Here is a 12399-nt window from a genome sequence, read left to right as displayed (position 1 = left end):
CTAACTTCGCAATCAAGACAGTTCCCACAGGTTCGAAAGCCTTGGGTTAAGGAATGCCTATAGAAATATAATTTTTTCCTTGGATATTCTTTCACTGGTCATCGGGAGGAGCATGGTAAAAAGAGCTGAAGATATCCAAGACGAAAATGTTCGCCATGTGAGTATGTATGGGCTGCCAGGAGCTGTGGATTGACCAACGATGTATGCATGTCTTGTTGAGTTAAAGCCTTCTGGATATAAGAGATATTCTTAAATTTTCAGAAGAATCAAGGGAATAGAAGCTGTACAATAAGACCTTAAGAATTTGATTAGAGACAACATGTCGATGTTTCAACAGCAATTATCCACAAAACTGAACCTTTTTCCAATATTAGCACAATGGCCATATTTCGAAATTCCACAAACATGAATATCTTCAAGACGGAACATTTTCGAGCCCAATTTAAAGTTTTAAAGTTTTTGAATACACTTGGTAATGAAGAGTTCAAAATGAAAGATATGTCAAGAGTTGTTAGCTGTCTAATAAAATGATTACTAGATTAAACAATGATAAATTTGGATATTGAATTAATAATGGTAAAAGGCTTAATATAATGATAGGATATACAAATTTATAATGTATAAAAAATCATAAACTTAGAAAATTAGAAAGTTACACCAAAGTAATGAATGTATAGAATACCTAATGCAAAGAAAGTAAGCATGAAGGCACAAAGCGGAAATGAAGATGTAAAATAGGGGTTTCTTGAAACTAAGAATCTAAATTTTATTGAAATTTTTCGTTTGCTTATTCTAATATATATTTATATATTATTAAAATTATGATATTTTATGTATTTTACAACAAGCAACTAAAAGCAAAGAAAAAAACAAAAGCTGTTAACAAGATGTTGATATATACAAAAAAGAAACGAAAACAAAACAACAAATTACATTAGAATGTCTTTAAATTTTAAACGATGTAATTGATTATTAAATAATAGTACAGTACAAGTCATTGATGGGCTCGTGGTGGCGTTTTTATCTGTAATGGCGGATTACTGAAGTTGAAATTGAAATTGCTCTTAAAATTTTAAAACGATTAAGTAACGCATCAATAAAAAATGTCTTGAAGAGCAAATAACAATTCAACATATGTATACATATAACGGGATATAAAATATAAGCGGGAGAAATTAAGCTATTTAAAGCGGCTTTCCCGCTAAACTAGCTAAACGACAAAATTGTCGCATAATTTTGTATTGGCAAAGTATTATAATGGATGAAATACCAATAAATGCGCACTTCAAGGCAGTAAAGGAGACACTCATAAGCTTTTTATGTTTATAAGCTCAATTCTTTTTTATAGTTTTTGTGTTATTTTGTATTCCCATACTATCGTACATCAGAAGGATTTTTACTTCAAGCAAACACTTTCGTAGTGCGATTCGTAACTACGTGGACTGCCGCTCACAGTGATACCAACAATCGCTAGACATCTAATCAGGCTACGAAATAGCTAGGTTGCCAGCACTGCTGACAACTTATAGTCGCTATCTTGACCCGCAGTCATATGTTCATTTTGTTGACGTTTACCTTTTGGCAAAAAGCATTGCGCACCAGGTTGAGAAGCCTCCAAACGTTTTCGCAATGGAGCTGATCATTCTCGTTGGGATTGCCGTAGCTCTGTTAGTAGTGATCGTCACACTGTACCTGCTGCAAAAGAAAAACGCCGCCCCAGGTGAGTCAGATGCCAATAGCTCGTCCAACTGGCGACTAAAACATTGACCCCAAAACAGAAACCAAGGCAGCTGCAGCCCCTCAACGTGGCGTTCCACAGCGCGCCCAGGAGGGTGTTCCGCGTCGAGCTCAAATAGCTCGAAATCAGCGCAATCGGCTGCGCCAGAATGTTCCAGCGGCTCCAGTCGCCGCGGCAGCTGGTGCTCCTCCGGCTGCCGGCGACTCTGACCACGAAGACGAGGGACAGGTCGATGGTGATGAGGCACGTGTGCCCCAGGGAGCGGTGCTGGATGAGAAAATGGGTGCTAAGAAGCGTGCCAAGATGGAGGCCAAGGAGCAGAAGCGGCTGCAGCGGGAGCAGGAGCTGCACGATCGCGAACAGCGCAAGGTGAAGGAGGCGAAGGAGGAGGCGGAGCGCAAGCAGCAAGAAGACCTTGAGGCAGAGGTCGAGCGCAAGCGGGTGGATGCCGAGCGCCTGGCCAAAGAGGAGCGGGAGCGCAAGGAGCACGAGGAGTACCTGAAGATGAAGGCTGCCTTCAGTGTGGAGGAAGAGGGCTTCGAAGAGGGCGACGCCGACGATCAGGACAATCTCCTGGCCGACTTCATTCAGTACATCAGGGACAACAAGGTGGTGGTCCTAGAGGATCTGGCCGTGGCCTTCAAATTAAAGACGCAGCAGGTCATTGATCGCATCCAGGAGCTGCAGGCCGATGGCACCATCACCGGCGTCATCGACGACCGCGGCAAGTTCATCTACGTTTCCGAGGAGGAGCTCTTGGCCGTGGCCAAGTTCATTAAACAACGCGGACGCGTCTCCATCGCCGAGCTGGCCGAGAGCAGCAACAACCTGATTAACCTGACGCCCATTTCCGCCGGCGGCGGCGAAGCCAGCTCATGATGAGATTTGTTAGCCATTTATATATTAAATTTATATTTAGATGCGATGTGTTGGTGGAGTAACAAGAACAAAACAATTCAAGATTGCGTATCAACTGTGTTCGATTCCGCCTTGCAATCCTCACACTCGCAGATCAGCAGGAAGTTGTCGTCCTTCAAGTGGACACTACGATTCCGTCGTGCGCTGGACAGAAGCTTAGTCAATTGGACATTGGAGGCATAGAAGCTGCCCTTAACATTTTCAGGAATCTGCGGAGCTGGCTTGGTAAGGAACTTTCCAACAACTGTGTGGGTAGGAAGTGTGTGTTGTGTTATAAACTGACTTTCAAATAGCGCATCCACTTACATTCTTCCACTTTGGCTTTGACCTTATCGTTTACAAGCTGCTGAAGCTGCTCGTCCGTGGTTTCCGCATCCTTAAACTGGCTGATCCATTGTGCGAGGGCCTGGGTGGTTAGACCTTGTCCGTTGGCTCCCACGATGGTGATGAGTGTCCTAAACGCCTCTGGTGTCCTGAACTAATTGGTTGGGAAAGCTTGTAATTCGATTGGATAATTGGAAGCAATTGAATGCGTATTTACCCTGGACAGCCCGCTTTCACAGAGGATTTCGCAGTACGCAAGGTACAAGGACGGTTGCCTAAAAAGCATATGGTACTGGAAGGCCCATAGAAGGACCAGGATGACGATCTGAGCGACGGAGAAGCATATTATATTGAAGTATATCGTATCGGTCGTCCTCAAAAATTGTTTCTCTACAAAACGCTGGTAGTTCTGATTCTTGGAGATATCCTCTGCCTGATTTATAAGCTGTAGAACCCGCAACTGCATGATGTCCATATTGTTAGTCTTTCGGATCCGTTCGTAGTTCACAGACCGCTCGCCGGTCTCAATATTGAAGTGGACGCGCAATAGAGCGCCTTCGAACCACGCGGTACTGTTGGATTGTAGGCAGATGCGGTGGTCACCAGGCCAGTGGGTTGTGAACTTCAGAAGACCCTTCGACATGTAGACGCGGGAAAGGACCACCTTATCCATGCTATCCCGGACATCCACATGCATTCCAAGGCCAGGGGACGCGGGCATGAATCCGCCCGTACTTGGATCTTCCACCTCAATGGCGTATTGAACTGAAAGGAGGCAAGCGGAGCAGTTACTGATGCCTACAACTTGAAGATGGGCTTTCCCACTGTACCCAGCACATCCATATCATCGGGCGTAGTCTGGATAAAGCACTTTTGTTCCTTTTCTCTCATGTTGAAGTACAGCCCGCAAGTGCCGTGCAGGATACCCAGTAACAGGAGCAGGAAAACCAATTGCGGCTGCATTGCTTGTGAAATTCGAGTAAATCTATCTGCAAATTGAAAGATTTTTCTCTTGCTGAAGATATTGTAAAAGCCTATGAACAAAGGGCAGAAGTTCTTTACCGAAAAATTCAGAGAAATGTCAGAACACGCTGTCTACCAGTGCACTATGAGCTAAATGGTACCTCTTTGTGCCGAAAAAGCCATTTCCCAAAAGTCCGTAATACTAAGTTTAGATTACGCTATTATGTTAGTATAGATTAGACTTTAGTGTTGCGAGCCAGAAGTTTAAAAAAAATACCGTACGGTTAAGATATCAGCTGCTTAAAACAGCTGTTCGCAGTGACGTGTGCACAAAGTGCATCCAATTGCATTCAATCCAAAAAGTCAATATTCCTTGGCCACTATTCACATCGATGTAACAGGGAAATTAAGTGACAAGAGTGACCAGAAGGAGTATGTAATTGTTCAAGTATACGCTTTTACCAACTATGTCTATCTTAGGCATAGCCTTAAATTAGACAGGAAAGTTTAGTCAATTCTGTTCAGACCAAAAAATAAACTTGCACTTGATTGCCACCGGTGCTAGTAGAGCTAATGGTCAAGTGGATCGAACCATGAGCTCATTGAAAAATATGTTAACGGCGGTTGAAACTGGAACGCAGTCTTAGCAGGATGTGTTAGGGGAGGTGCAGTTGGCATTCAATTGAAATCTTGAATCTTGAAATGTTATTGGGTAAGGTAGCACGGTCTGTCAAATGTAAGAGCACCAGCTGAGAAGAACGTTTTAGCCACTGCAGCTTATTTGATACAAATAAGTCAACAATAGGTACTTAGGCACAAAGTAGGAGAATTTGAGCTAATTAAAAGCTACTTAATCTTGTTTAAAATTATTACTTTATAATAAAAAGATGTTGTTGGTTAAGGAGGCTTGATACTGTTTTCTGAAATTAACTTGAAAGGTTTATACGAATTGAATTGGAAATATTAAATCTTCTTTTCGAAAAAAAAAAACAAACCTGCGGGTCAGTTAGAAAAACGAGCAGATCAGTATACTTCTGCGAGAACATTGAAACGCGCTACTCTCTAATGGAAGATGTTCGATGTTTGTACCTATTCCTGGTTTTCAGGTTGCACATGGTCCACTCTTTTATATTATACTCCAATCCCCCTCGGCGACCAGAAGGAAAAGAAGAACACCTTCTTGTGGAATAATAAAGGATATGGCAGCAAAAGGCGATTACTACTTTCAGGCGACAATGAAAGACCAAAAACACCGTATGAGCAATGTGAAACGTTCATAAGAAACACATTATAGTATTAGAACACATTTGATCAATTCGTTGTTAATTTCCCGTAAATGTACAAAAGAAAGTTAACCACAGTTACCGTAGAAAGAAAATCTCGAATTAATGCCGAGGTTGTCCTATTTGTGCCCCTGGGGTGTAGAGTTCTTCACATATTTACACTGATGGAAAAAATTATGAAAAGAACTTTTAATCACTTTTGAATGATTTAATTTAGTTTCTCTGAAATCCTCACCAAATATCAACACTTACACTTACACATATTTAGGTGTGTCGAATTAGGTCTAGTGTCCCATGATGTTTAGTTTACTTTGTATATTGCGTCAGAATTCTTTTTGCTTTGTATTGTATAAAGTATAGTTTTCTGATTGCTCTGTTTTGTTGTTTTCGAAATTTACTTTCAAACGGGATAATAAATAACTATAGCTTCAGTGAAAATGGTACTTTCTCAAGGAACGGTAATCTCATTTCAGTTCGGGTGAACCCCGCCCCTTACTATAAACGACATAAAGAACGTGGTTCGCGCCGAATTCGGGATAGTGAACTTCGTTTTGCTTAATAAAACAACTGAATTTGTCATACCGGACGAAGTTCTGATCCAGTTCCTTGGCCAGATAATAAATGACCCTGGGTTTATCATAGAGGTGAGGGAATAACGGATAACGGTGTACAGGAGCAGGTAGCGCTTAATGTGCCTTCCCCGACGGGAACATGTAAATACATGTACATTCGCCATAAAGCGCTATAAAGCTCATGTGTGAAATGGAAAAAAGACGGCCACCCGAACATCAACAAGCTCACTTCAAAATCTTTAACATAAATATATTTTACAGTCTCTACGTACATAAGAGCTGTTTAATCAAATAAACAATTTATTCTTAGTCTAGTTCATGTCATCATCATCGTCGTAGTCGTCCATTTCGTCATCGTCATCCTCGCTGGTCTCGTCGGGATCGGACGCCTGGGCGCGGCACTTGGGGCACTGGCAAATGAACACGTAGTTCTCGCGCAAGACCTTGTGCCTCGAGTGGCGACTACGCTCCAGCATACATTCGTCCAGGTAGGAGATGCAGATCTCTTCGCCCTGCTGAATGGGACCCAAGGCCTTGAGCACGACAATGTCGTTGGAATAGGGAAAAGTGGAGCAGGCATTCGGCACGCAACTGTGGTTGATTTTGCTCTGGAGCAGGTATAGTCCAGAGCCCTCGTTGTTTAGGAATTCGCCAGCAACTGTCGGGGCGATGTTGATATGGATAATTTGCTAACAAGTGGATCTGAGAAATAATTACATTCTGCGACTTTGGCGTACAGTCCGTCGATGACCGTGTCGAGCTGTTCCTTTTCCGAATCCGTTAGGGGTAGATCGGACACCTTAGCAACCCACTGGGAAAGCACGCTTGTTGCGATTCCCTGGCTGTTAGTTCCCAGAATGGCCATCAATGTCTTAAAGGCATCCGGTGTTTTGAACTGGAAAACAAAAGATGTATTCACGTTTTAACGCACTCTGTTAGGATATGCATACCATGGAGAACTCCTCGCCCGTGAAAGCATTGCAGAACGCAAGATACAACTGCTCCATCTGCTGCTCAAAGTTCTCGCCCAGCATTTTGTGATAGATCTTCTGCTCGCGATTCACAATCAGCGACTGGAAGGACTGCAATTGCTCGAGGAACTCCTCCTTCTTGGTGCTCTGCTGGTAAATAGCCATCAGGCGGACAATCAGCATGATGCTGCCCGTCTCGGGCGGATAGTGCATCTTCTTCCAAGTCTCGTTCAGCACATTGATGGGATGTGTGTCGTCGGAGTGGAAGGCGCCCATGCAAGCCACGCGGTGGTAGCGTTTCTGCGCCTCCATCAGGCAGTCCTCGGAGCAGTAGCGCACCTTGCACCGTGGGCATTGGGTGAACTGTGCTACCCACTGGGCGGTGGGATCGTGTTGCAGCAGGGGAACCTCCACTTTTGGATCACTGGCCAGGCGGCGCACATTCTCCAACACCGTCTCCAGCGGCCGCATGCAGTGGTCACACGCCGCATAGCCGTAGGCCACGTTCCACGAGAACTGGCGGGACACGAACGGTTCCTCCTCGAAGATCACCTCGTCCTTCGCGAAGTTTTTGGTCGCGATCATCGCGCGTCCCTGATGAATTTTTAAATGTATACTTGTATGGTGTGGTGAGGGTACATTCCAGGACTTCACCTACCTTGCCGGGCAACTCCCGAATTTCAAAGTTATTCATTGTTTACTCGGCTTTTTGGCTTTGTTTTGTCCAATCCAATTGCACGTGTAGTGCAGTGTGCCCGCACCCTTGAGCACGAATATAAAATACTATGGTATTTTAGCCGTTAAGACTTCCTATAAAAAATTTAAAGTTTAATTTCATTACCTTTTCCTTCCGGCTTAAAATCGAGTAATGGGTCATGAAAATGCACATTATTCGACTAGTTTCATCACAGATCTAGAAAACTATAGTCAGTGCCTGATTATTTGGGTTGATAGTTATTTTTTAAAAGCAATTCAAAGGTTCGTGTAGCCAACCAACCATCAGGGTGCACCTTGTTTATTTATAAAACCAATTCTTATCGAAATTCGATTTAACATGGCTATTGGCTCGTCAGTGTATCGATGTCTTGAGCTATCGATAGCACAAGGTGCAATTGTCCGAACCAAACGATATACAAATCCTGTGAAGAGAGGAGAAAATAAAGACTTATTTGGTCCTCGCAAATTGCCACATCCGATTCCCCGGCCTACTAGAAATGGCAGACGAAGCGGGCAACCAAGCCGATGGCAAGCGGCAGTTTATCTGCGGCGTGATCGAGGGATTCTACGGCCGGCCGTGGACCACGGAGCAGCGCAAGGACCTGTTCCGCAAGCTGAAGTCGATGGGTATGGGGTCCAGTCCTTCGTACATGTACGCACCAAAGGATGACTACAAGCACCGCGCCTACTGGCGAGAGCTGTACACCGTTGAGGAGGCGGATCACCTTTCCAGTAACTAACCTTTGAACTCTGCTAGTCCTTTGGTTAAGTGCCTTCCTTGCAGGTCTCATTGCAGCGGCCAAGGAGGCGGGCATCACCTTTTACTACGCGCTATCGCCCGGACTGGACATGACCTACAGCAGCCCCAAGGAGATCGCAACGCTGAAGCGCAAGCTGGACCAGGTTGCGCAGTTTGGGTGCGAGGCCTACGCCTTGCTCTTTGACGACATCGAGTCGGAGCTCTCAAAGGCGGACAAGGAGGTCTTCCAGACGTTTGCTAACGCGCACGTGTCGGTGACCAATGAGATCTACACGCATCTGGGCAGCCCCAGGTTTCTCTTCTGCCCCACCCAATACTGTGCCTCGCGAGCGGTGCCTACGGTCCAGGAATCGGAGTACCTCAATACCCTGGGATCCAAGCTGAACAACGAGATTGATATTTTGTGGACGGGGGATAAGGTTATCTCCAAGAACATATCCCTTGAGTCGATTCAGGAGATTACCGAGGTGCTGCGGCGTCCGCCGTGCATCTGGGACAATCTTCATGCCAACGACTACGACCAGAAGCGAGTCTTTATGGGACCGTACAGCGGTCGATCGCCGGAGCTTATTCCCCACCTGCGAGGTGTTATGACCAATCCCAACTGCGAATTCTACGGCAATTTCGTTGCCATCCATTCGCTGGCCTTTTGGTCGCGCTGCAGCCTGGACTCGAAAGTGAACAGCTCGCTAAGTGCAGACATAAAACTGGAGACTGAAAACGATGATGACCTTCCGGCGGAGTTTCTCTCTAAGAACGTTTACCACCCACGAGTGGCTCTCAAGTGAGTAAAACTAGCTGAGTAACGCAAGGAAAGCTGACGAATCATTTAAATCATTTTAAAGAAACGCTATTACGGAGTGGCTACCGGAGTTCTTCATGAAAAAGGAGGCCTGGGGGCCAATCACCAAGCCCCAGCCTCAAGTCCAAATGGTGATGCCCATTATTCCCATCATACCCTCCATCAACACCTGCATGAGTCTCACCACCACCACAACCACATCGACGAGCTCCAGGACGGTTCCACCCACGGTCAACACCACTCAACTTCAAGCTCTGGCTGACGTTTGGTAACAAGAGTGTAATTTTATATATAAACAGCTGTATGGTAATTTGTATTCTTTTATTATAGCGTTGTTACCTCCTCCCTGACTCCTATATCCAATCCAGTAATGAACTCCCTGGTCTCACCCACAAAAGTGATTACGAACGATGACATCATCAATCCCATTCCGACCACAGCGGCCAGCAACATTGAACTGCCCAAGAAAATACCGATCTCCGTTGTCCCAGTGCCCATTATGGAGACAAAGAGTGTGGAGGCTTCCGTGGAACTGGCTTTGGACAATGCGGTGTTTGATGACAATGAAATTGAGCCCAATAACGATTCCGTGAAGGAGCGGCTAGAGCTGGAGGTGGACCTAGACGGGAAGCAGGAACCGGTGGCAAATCTCAGTGTGGACACCATGCTAGATGATGACAGTCTTAGTCCTTTAAGTGGCGTAGTCAATGAGCCAATGGAGTGCAGTAGCAGTATCGCATCACAAGTCTCTCCAAGGGAGGAGGAGGCCATTAAAGTGGTGGCCGACGATGTTCTCATGGAGTCGGTTAACGATGTGCATGTAAGTATGTATCTGTGTGTAGCCGGCATTCCATTACCTCTTCGTTTCTTGCGTTTAATCTTCTAGAGTATGCATGTGGAGAGTGGGACTTCGTCGCCGATCTCAAATGCGGAAATGCGCGAGGAAACTGAAGCTCAGTCTGATAGGACTAACGATAATAAGTATGTCTTTTGAATCTTTCATTTTGGAGTGACTGTAAAGATTTCCCATCTCAGTACCATCGAAGGCGAAGGAATAACCGTTGACGATTTGGTTCTTCTCTGCGACCTGTTCTATCTGCCCTTCGAGCATGGCAGCCGCGGCCACAAGCTGCTCGTGGAATTCAACTGGCTGAAGGGCAACGCTAATGTGATACTGCAGGACCGATCTGCCGGAGGCGGAGGCGATGCAATTAAAGCAGCCAAGCCGGAGGTCAGCGAGTGGCACCAGCGTCGCGAGCAGTTCGACCAACTCTGCAGCGCCGTCGTAGAGCTCCTGATTAAAATCGCCAATTGCCCGAACAAGGAGATCTGCCACGAGCTGTACTCGTATATGTGGGACATCTCCGGCGCCCTATCTCTGCTCAATTGCTATGTTAAGTGGCTGGCTCTTGGCCATTTTCCGCAAAACACGTCTTCCTACACAGAGGGCAGCTACACATGTAAGTGAACTGATCGATATTTTAGCGTGGTAAGCCTTACTCTAATATACTTAAAACCTGCCAGGGTTTAGCAAGGGCTGGAAGGAGGCGTTCATGTCTGGTGATCAGGAGCCATGGGTCTTTAGAGGCGGCCTCATTGCCGACCTGCAACGCCTGATGCCTGTGGACTCGGGCAACGACTTGTTCGTTTACAAGCTTCCGGAACAGCCCACGGCCAACTACTATCTCTTGAGACCCTATTGCAATTCGGACGAACAGCAAGTCACCGATTTGTGCACTCGCCTGTACTTGCAGTGGCAGGGAGAGCTGGACGGTGGCAGCCACATTCCGTTCCCGCTGCCAGCGAATGTGGCTAACATAGTGGCGGATGGGCTGATCGGTGGACATCTCACCCTCAGTCCGCAACTGTGCATTGTGGCCTACGACGAGAGTAACCGTATCATTGGATATTCATGCGCCGCCCTGGATGTCAACATATTCCGACGCAACCTGGAGCTGTGCTGGTACAGTGAACTACGCGAAAAGTACTCTAGGGATATTTGTCCACTGGAGGGTGGCGAGGAGGTGGCACAGCTCGTCACCTCCCTTGTGGAAAGCTATCATGACAGCAGCGGTAACGGGGCTCTGGACCAGTGTCCCGTAGAGGTGAGCGGCTCCTTCCCTGCCGTGTTGATCTCCGGAACTCTGCGCGAGGCAGAGGACCGCGACTCGGGAATAACCAAGCGGATGCTCACCGTACTCCTGGCCGCCCTGCGTGCGAATGGCTGCTTTGGGGCTCACGTTCGTGTTCCGCAGCATGATGTCGCCCAGGTGAACTTTTATTCGAGAATCGGTTTCGTCGATGTCTATCGCGAGGAGGCCACCAAGTGTATTTACATGGGACGCCGTTTCTAGCGTTCCTGGATGCCAGCTTCACTGCCTCCACTTTTAATGTTCCTTCATCTTTGGTATTCCGGCTAGCAGTGCTAGCCACCCATGTCATGTCCTCGTCCTTTTTGTATTCCCTCAAGGTTTAAATTTTGTATTACTGACCAACCCTTCGAGAATTTATCTTAAGCATTGTTTTCTTACTGAGGAAAACAATAAAAATACCAATTTAATAAAACTTTTGCTAGCTTTTGTTCAGGTCGTAGAACCAGACGGTGTTCACTCCGTCCTCTATAATCTTCACGTGCTCTAGGCTGGGCAGTGGAAAGCGGCAGGCGATAATCTTGGTGTTGTGCGGACACTCGGCGATGAGTTTGTGTTCCAGATCCTGCATCATCTGCTCAACTCCAAAAATGACCACGAAGTTGTAGTCTTTTATATCGAACTTCCATAGATCTCTCCGAAAAAATCTCGTCCGATTGGAAACGCCGTGTCTTAGAGCAGCCAGGCGCGAGTAGTAGACCAGCCATGGGTTTAGCTCCACGCCTTCTGTCTTTAGAGCACTACAATGCTGTGCCGCCGCTGGAAAGGATTACATAAGTTATCAGCAATGTTTTTGAATGGACTACGTGAAGCGTACTTACCCATTACGATCCGCCCGTCGCCGGATCCAATGTCCAGTAGTTTTCCGGCCGAATTCTTGGGCATGAAGCTGAGAACATTTTGTATTTGCTCGGTCGTCGCTGGCACATAAGGCAAGCAAATCCTCCGGAATGCCGGCGCCACAAAGGAAGCGCACACAATCGACAGACCGATGCCTACTCCGCCCGTTGCCGCTATCAGGATCTTGCCGCCCGTGGACATGCCACTTTTCGGCGTCTTGGCTCTTGGGTTCGGAGCAGCTTCGTTTAGGAGCTCCATTTCTATTATCAGAAATGCATGTTTACCTGAATTGCTTAGTATTCAGCGATTACTTATCGATAGCTGGTAGCCCTGCACGACAAGTCGACATACGTTCATACTG

At 46.3% G+C, this 12399-nt stretch overlaps 5 protein-coding genes across 6 annotated transcripts; 2 read left to right on the top strand and 3 right to left on the bottom strand.

Moving 5' to 3' along the window:
• Positions 1-1517: 1517 nt before the first annotated feature.
• On the top strand, positions 1518-2703 carry LOC6727225 (DDRGK domain-containing protein 1). The gene is made up of 2 exons (XM_039295739.2): positions 1518-1720; positions 1779-2703. Exons 1-2 carry the CDS (start codon positions 1630-1632, stop codon positions 2615-2617), a joined length of 930 nt encoding a protein of 309 aa, XP_039151673.1. The 5' UTR covers positions 1518-1629; the 3' UTR covers positions 2618-2703.
• LOC6727224 (transmembrane emp24 domain-containing protein eca) lies at positions 2634-4240 on the bottom strand. Of its 2 annotated transcripts, none has more exons than XM_016176317.3 (5): positions 4105-4240; positions 3811-3969; positions 3198-3745; positions 2963-3134; positions 2634-2900 (listed from the first exon to the last, which is right to left on the bottom strand). In XM_016176317.3, the coding sequence occupies exons 1-5, from the start codon at positions 4124-4126 to the stop codon at positions 2695-2697; spliced, it is 1107 nt and encodes a 368-aa protein (XP_016033719.1). In that variant the 5' UTR covers positions 4127-4240; the 3' UTR covers positions 2634-2694. The 2 variants fall into 2 exon arrangements, with proteins under 2 accessions (XP_016033719.1, XP_016033718.1); XM_016176316.3 differs by having other exon boundaries at positions 3811-4014; positions 4105-4233.
• Positions 4241-6027: 1787 nt separating this feature from the next.
• Positions 6028-7569, bottom strand: LOC6727223 (SET and MYND domain-containing protein 5). The gene is made up of 4 exons (XM_002102579.4): positions 7428-7569; positions 6749-7363; positions 6516-6693; positions 6028-6456 (listed from the first exon to the last, which is right to left on the bottom strand). Exons 1-4 carry the CDS (start codon positions 7461-7463, stop codon positions 6110-6112), a joined length of 1176 nt encoding a protein of 391 aa, XP_002102615.1. The 5' UTR covers positions 7464-7569; the 3' UTR covers positions 6028-6109.
• Positions 7570-7819: 250 nt separating this feature from the next.
• LOC6727222 (protein O-GlcNAcase) lies at positions 7820-11613 on the top strand. Its single transcript, XM_002102578.4, has 7 exons — positions 7820-8218; positions 8271-9030; positions 9092-9316; positions 9379-9868; positions 9935-10029; positions 10084-10508; positions 10573-11613. The coding sequence occupies exons 1-7, from the start codon at positions 7984-7986 to the stop codon at positions 11400-11402; spliced, it is 3060 nt and encodes a 1019-aa protein (XP_002102614.1). The 5' UTR covers positions 7820-7983; the 3' UTR covers positions 11403-11613.
• On the bottom strand, positions 11555-12380 carry LOC6727221 (ATP synthase subunit C lysine N-methyltransferase). Its single transcript, XM_002102577.4, has 2 exons — positions 12020-12380; positions 11555-11957 (listed from the first exon to the last, which is right to left on the bottom strand). The coding sequence occupies exons 1-2, from the start codon at positions 12294-12296 to the stop codon at positions 11620-11622; spliced, it is 615 nt and encodes a 204-aa protein (XP_002102613.2). The 5' UTR covers positions 12297-12380; the 3' UTR covers positions 11555-11619.
• Between the last annotated feature and the right edge of the window lie 19 nt (positions 12381-12399).

This window comes from Drosophila simulans, chromosome 3R, assembly GCF_016746395.2.
Source record: "Drosophila simulans strain w501 chromosome 3R, Prin_Dsim_3.1, whole genome shotgun sequence".
NCBI classification, from domain to species: Eukaryota; Metazoa; Arthropoda; class Insecta; order Diptera; family Drosophilidae; genus Drosophila; species Drosophila simulans.
The sequence above is the reverse complement of the archived record's forward strand: the minus strand, read 5'-3'. Positions and strand labels throughout refer to the sequence as shown.

Excerpts from the sequence above, each read along its gene's own strand:
- LOC6727221 (XM_002102577.4), bottom strand. The coding sequence starts at position 12,296 with ATGGAGCTCCTAAACGAAGCTGCTCCGAACCCAAGAGCCAAGACGCCG. Across the intron at positions 11,958-12,019 it reads CGACGGGCGGATCGTAATGG|CGGCGGCACAGCATTGTAGT; the intron begins GTAAGTACGCTT and ends AATCCTTTCCAG.
- LOC6727224 (XM_016176316.3), bottom strand. The coding sequence starts at position 4,126 with ATGGCTTTTTCGGCACAAAGAG. Across the intron at positions 4,015-4,104 it reads GGCTTTTTCGGCACAAAGAG|GCTTTTACAATATCTTCAGC; the intron begins GTACCATTTAGC and ends CTTTGTTCATAG. Across the intron at positions 2,901-2,962 it reads CAAAGCCAAAGTGGAAGAAT|TTGTTGGAAAGTTCCTTACC; the intron begins GTAAGTGGATGC and ends CTACCCACACAG.
- LOC6727225 (XM_039295739.2), top strand. The coding sequence starts at position 1,630 with ATGGAGCTGATCATTCTCGTTGGGATTGCCGTAGCTCTGTTAGTAGTG. Across the intron at positions 1,721-1,778 it reads AAAGAAAAACGCCGCCCCAG|AAACCAAGGCAGCTGCAGCC; the intron begins GTGAGTCAGATG and ends ACCCCAAAACAG.
- LOC6727222 (XM_002102578.4), top strand. The coding sequence starts at position 7,984 with ATGGCAGACGAAGCGGGCAACCAAGCCGATGGCAAGCGGCAGTTTATC. Across the intron at positions 8,219-8,270 it reads GGAGGCGGATCACCTTTCCA|GTCTCATTGCAGCGGCCAAG; the intron begins GTAACTAACCTT and ends CCTTCCTTGCAG. Across the intron at positions 10,030-10,083 it reads GATAGGACTAACGATAATAA|TACCATCGAAGGCGAAGGAA; the intron begins GTATGTCTTTTG and ends TTCCCATCTCAG.
- LOC6727223 (XM_002102579.4), bottom strand. The coding sequence starts at position 7,463 with ATGAATAACTTTGAAATTCGGGAGTTGCCCGGCAAG. Across the intron at positions 7,364-7,427 it reads TTCGGGAGTTGCCCGGCAAG|GGACGCGCGATGATCGCGAC; the intron begins GTAGGTGAAGTC and ends AAAATTCATCAG. Across the intron at positions 6,457-6,515 it reads GTACGCCAAAGTCGCAGAAT|TTGCTGGCGAATTCCTAAAC; the intron begins GTAATTATTTCT and ends TCGCCCCGACAG.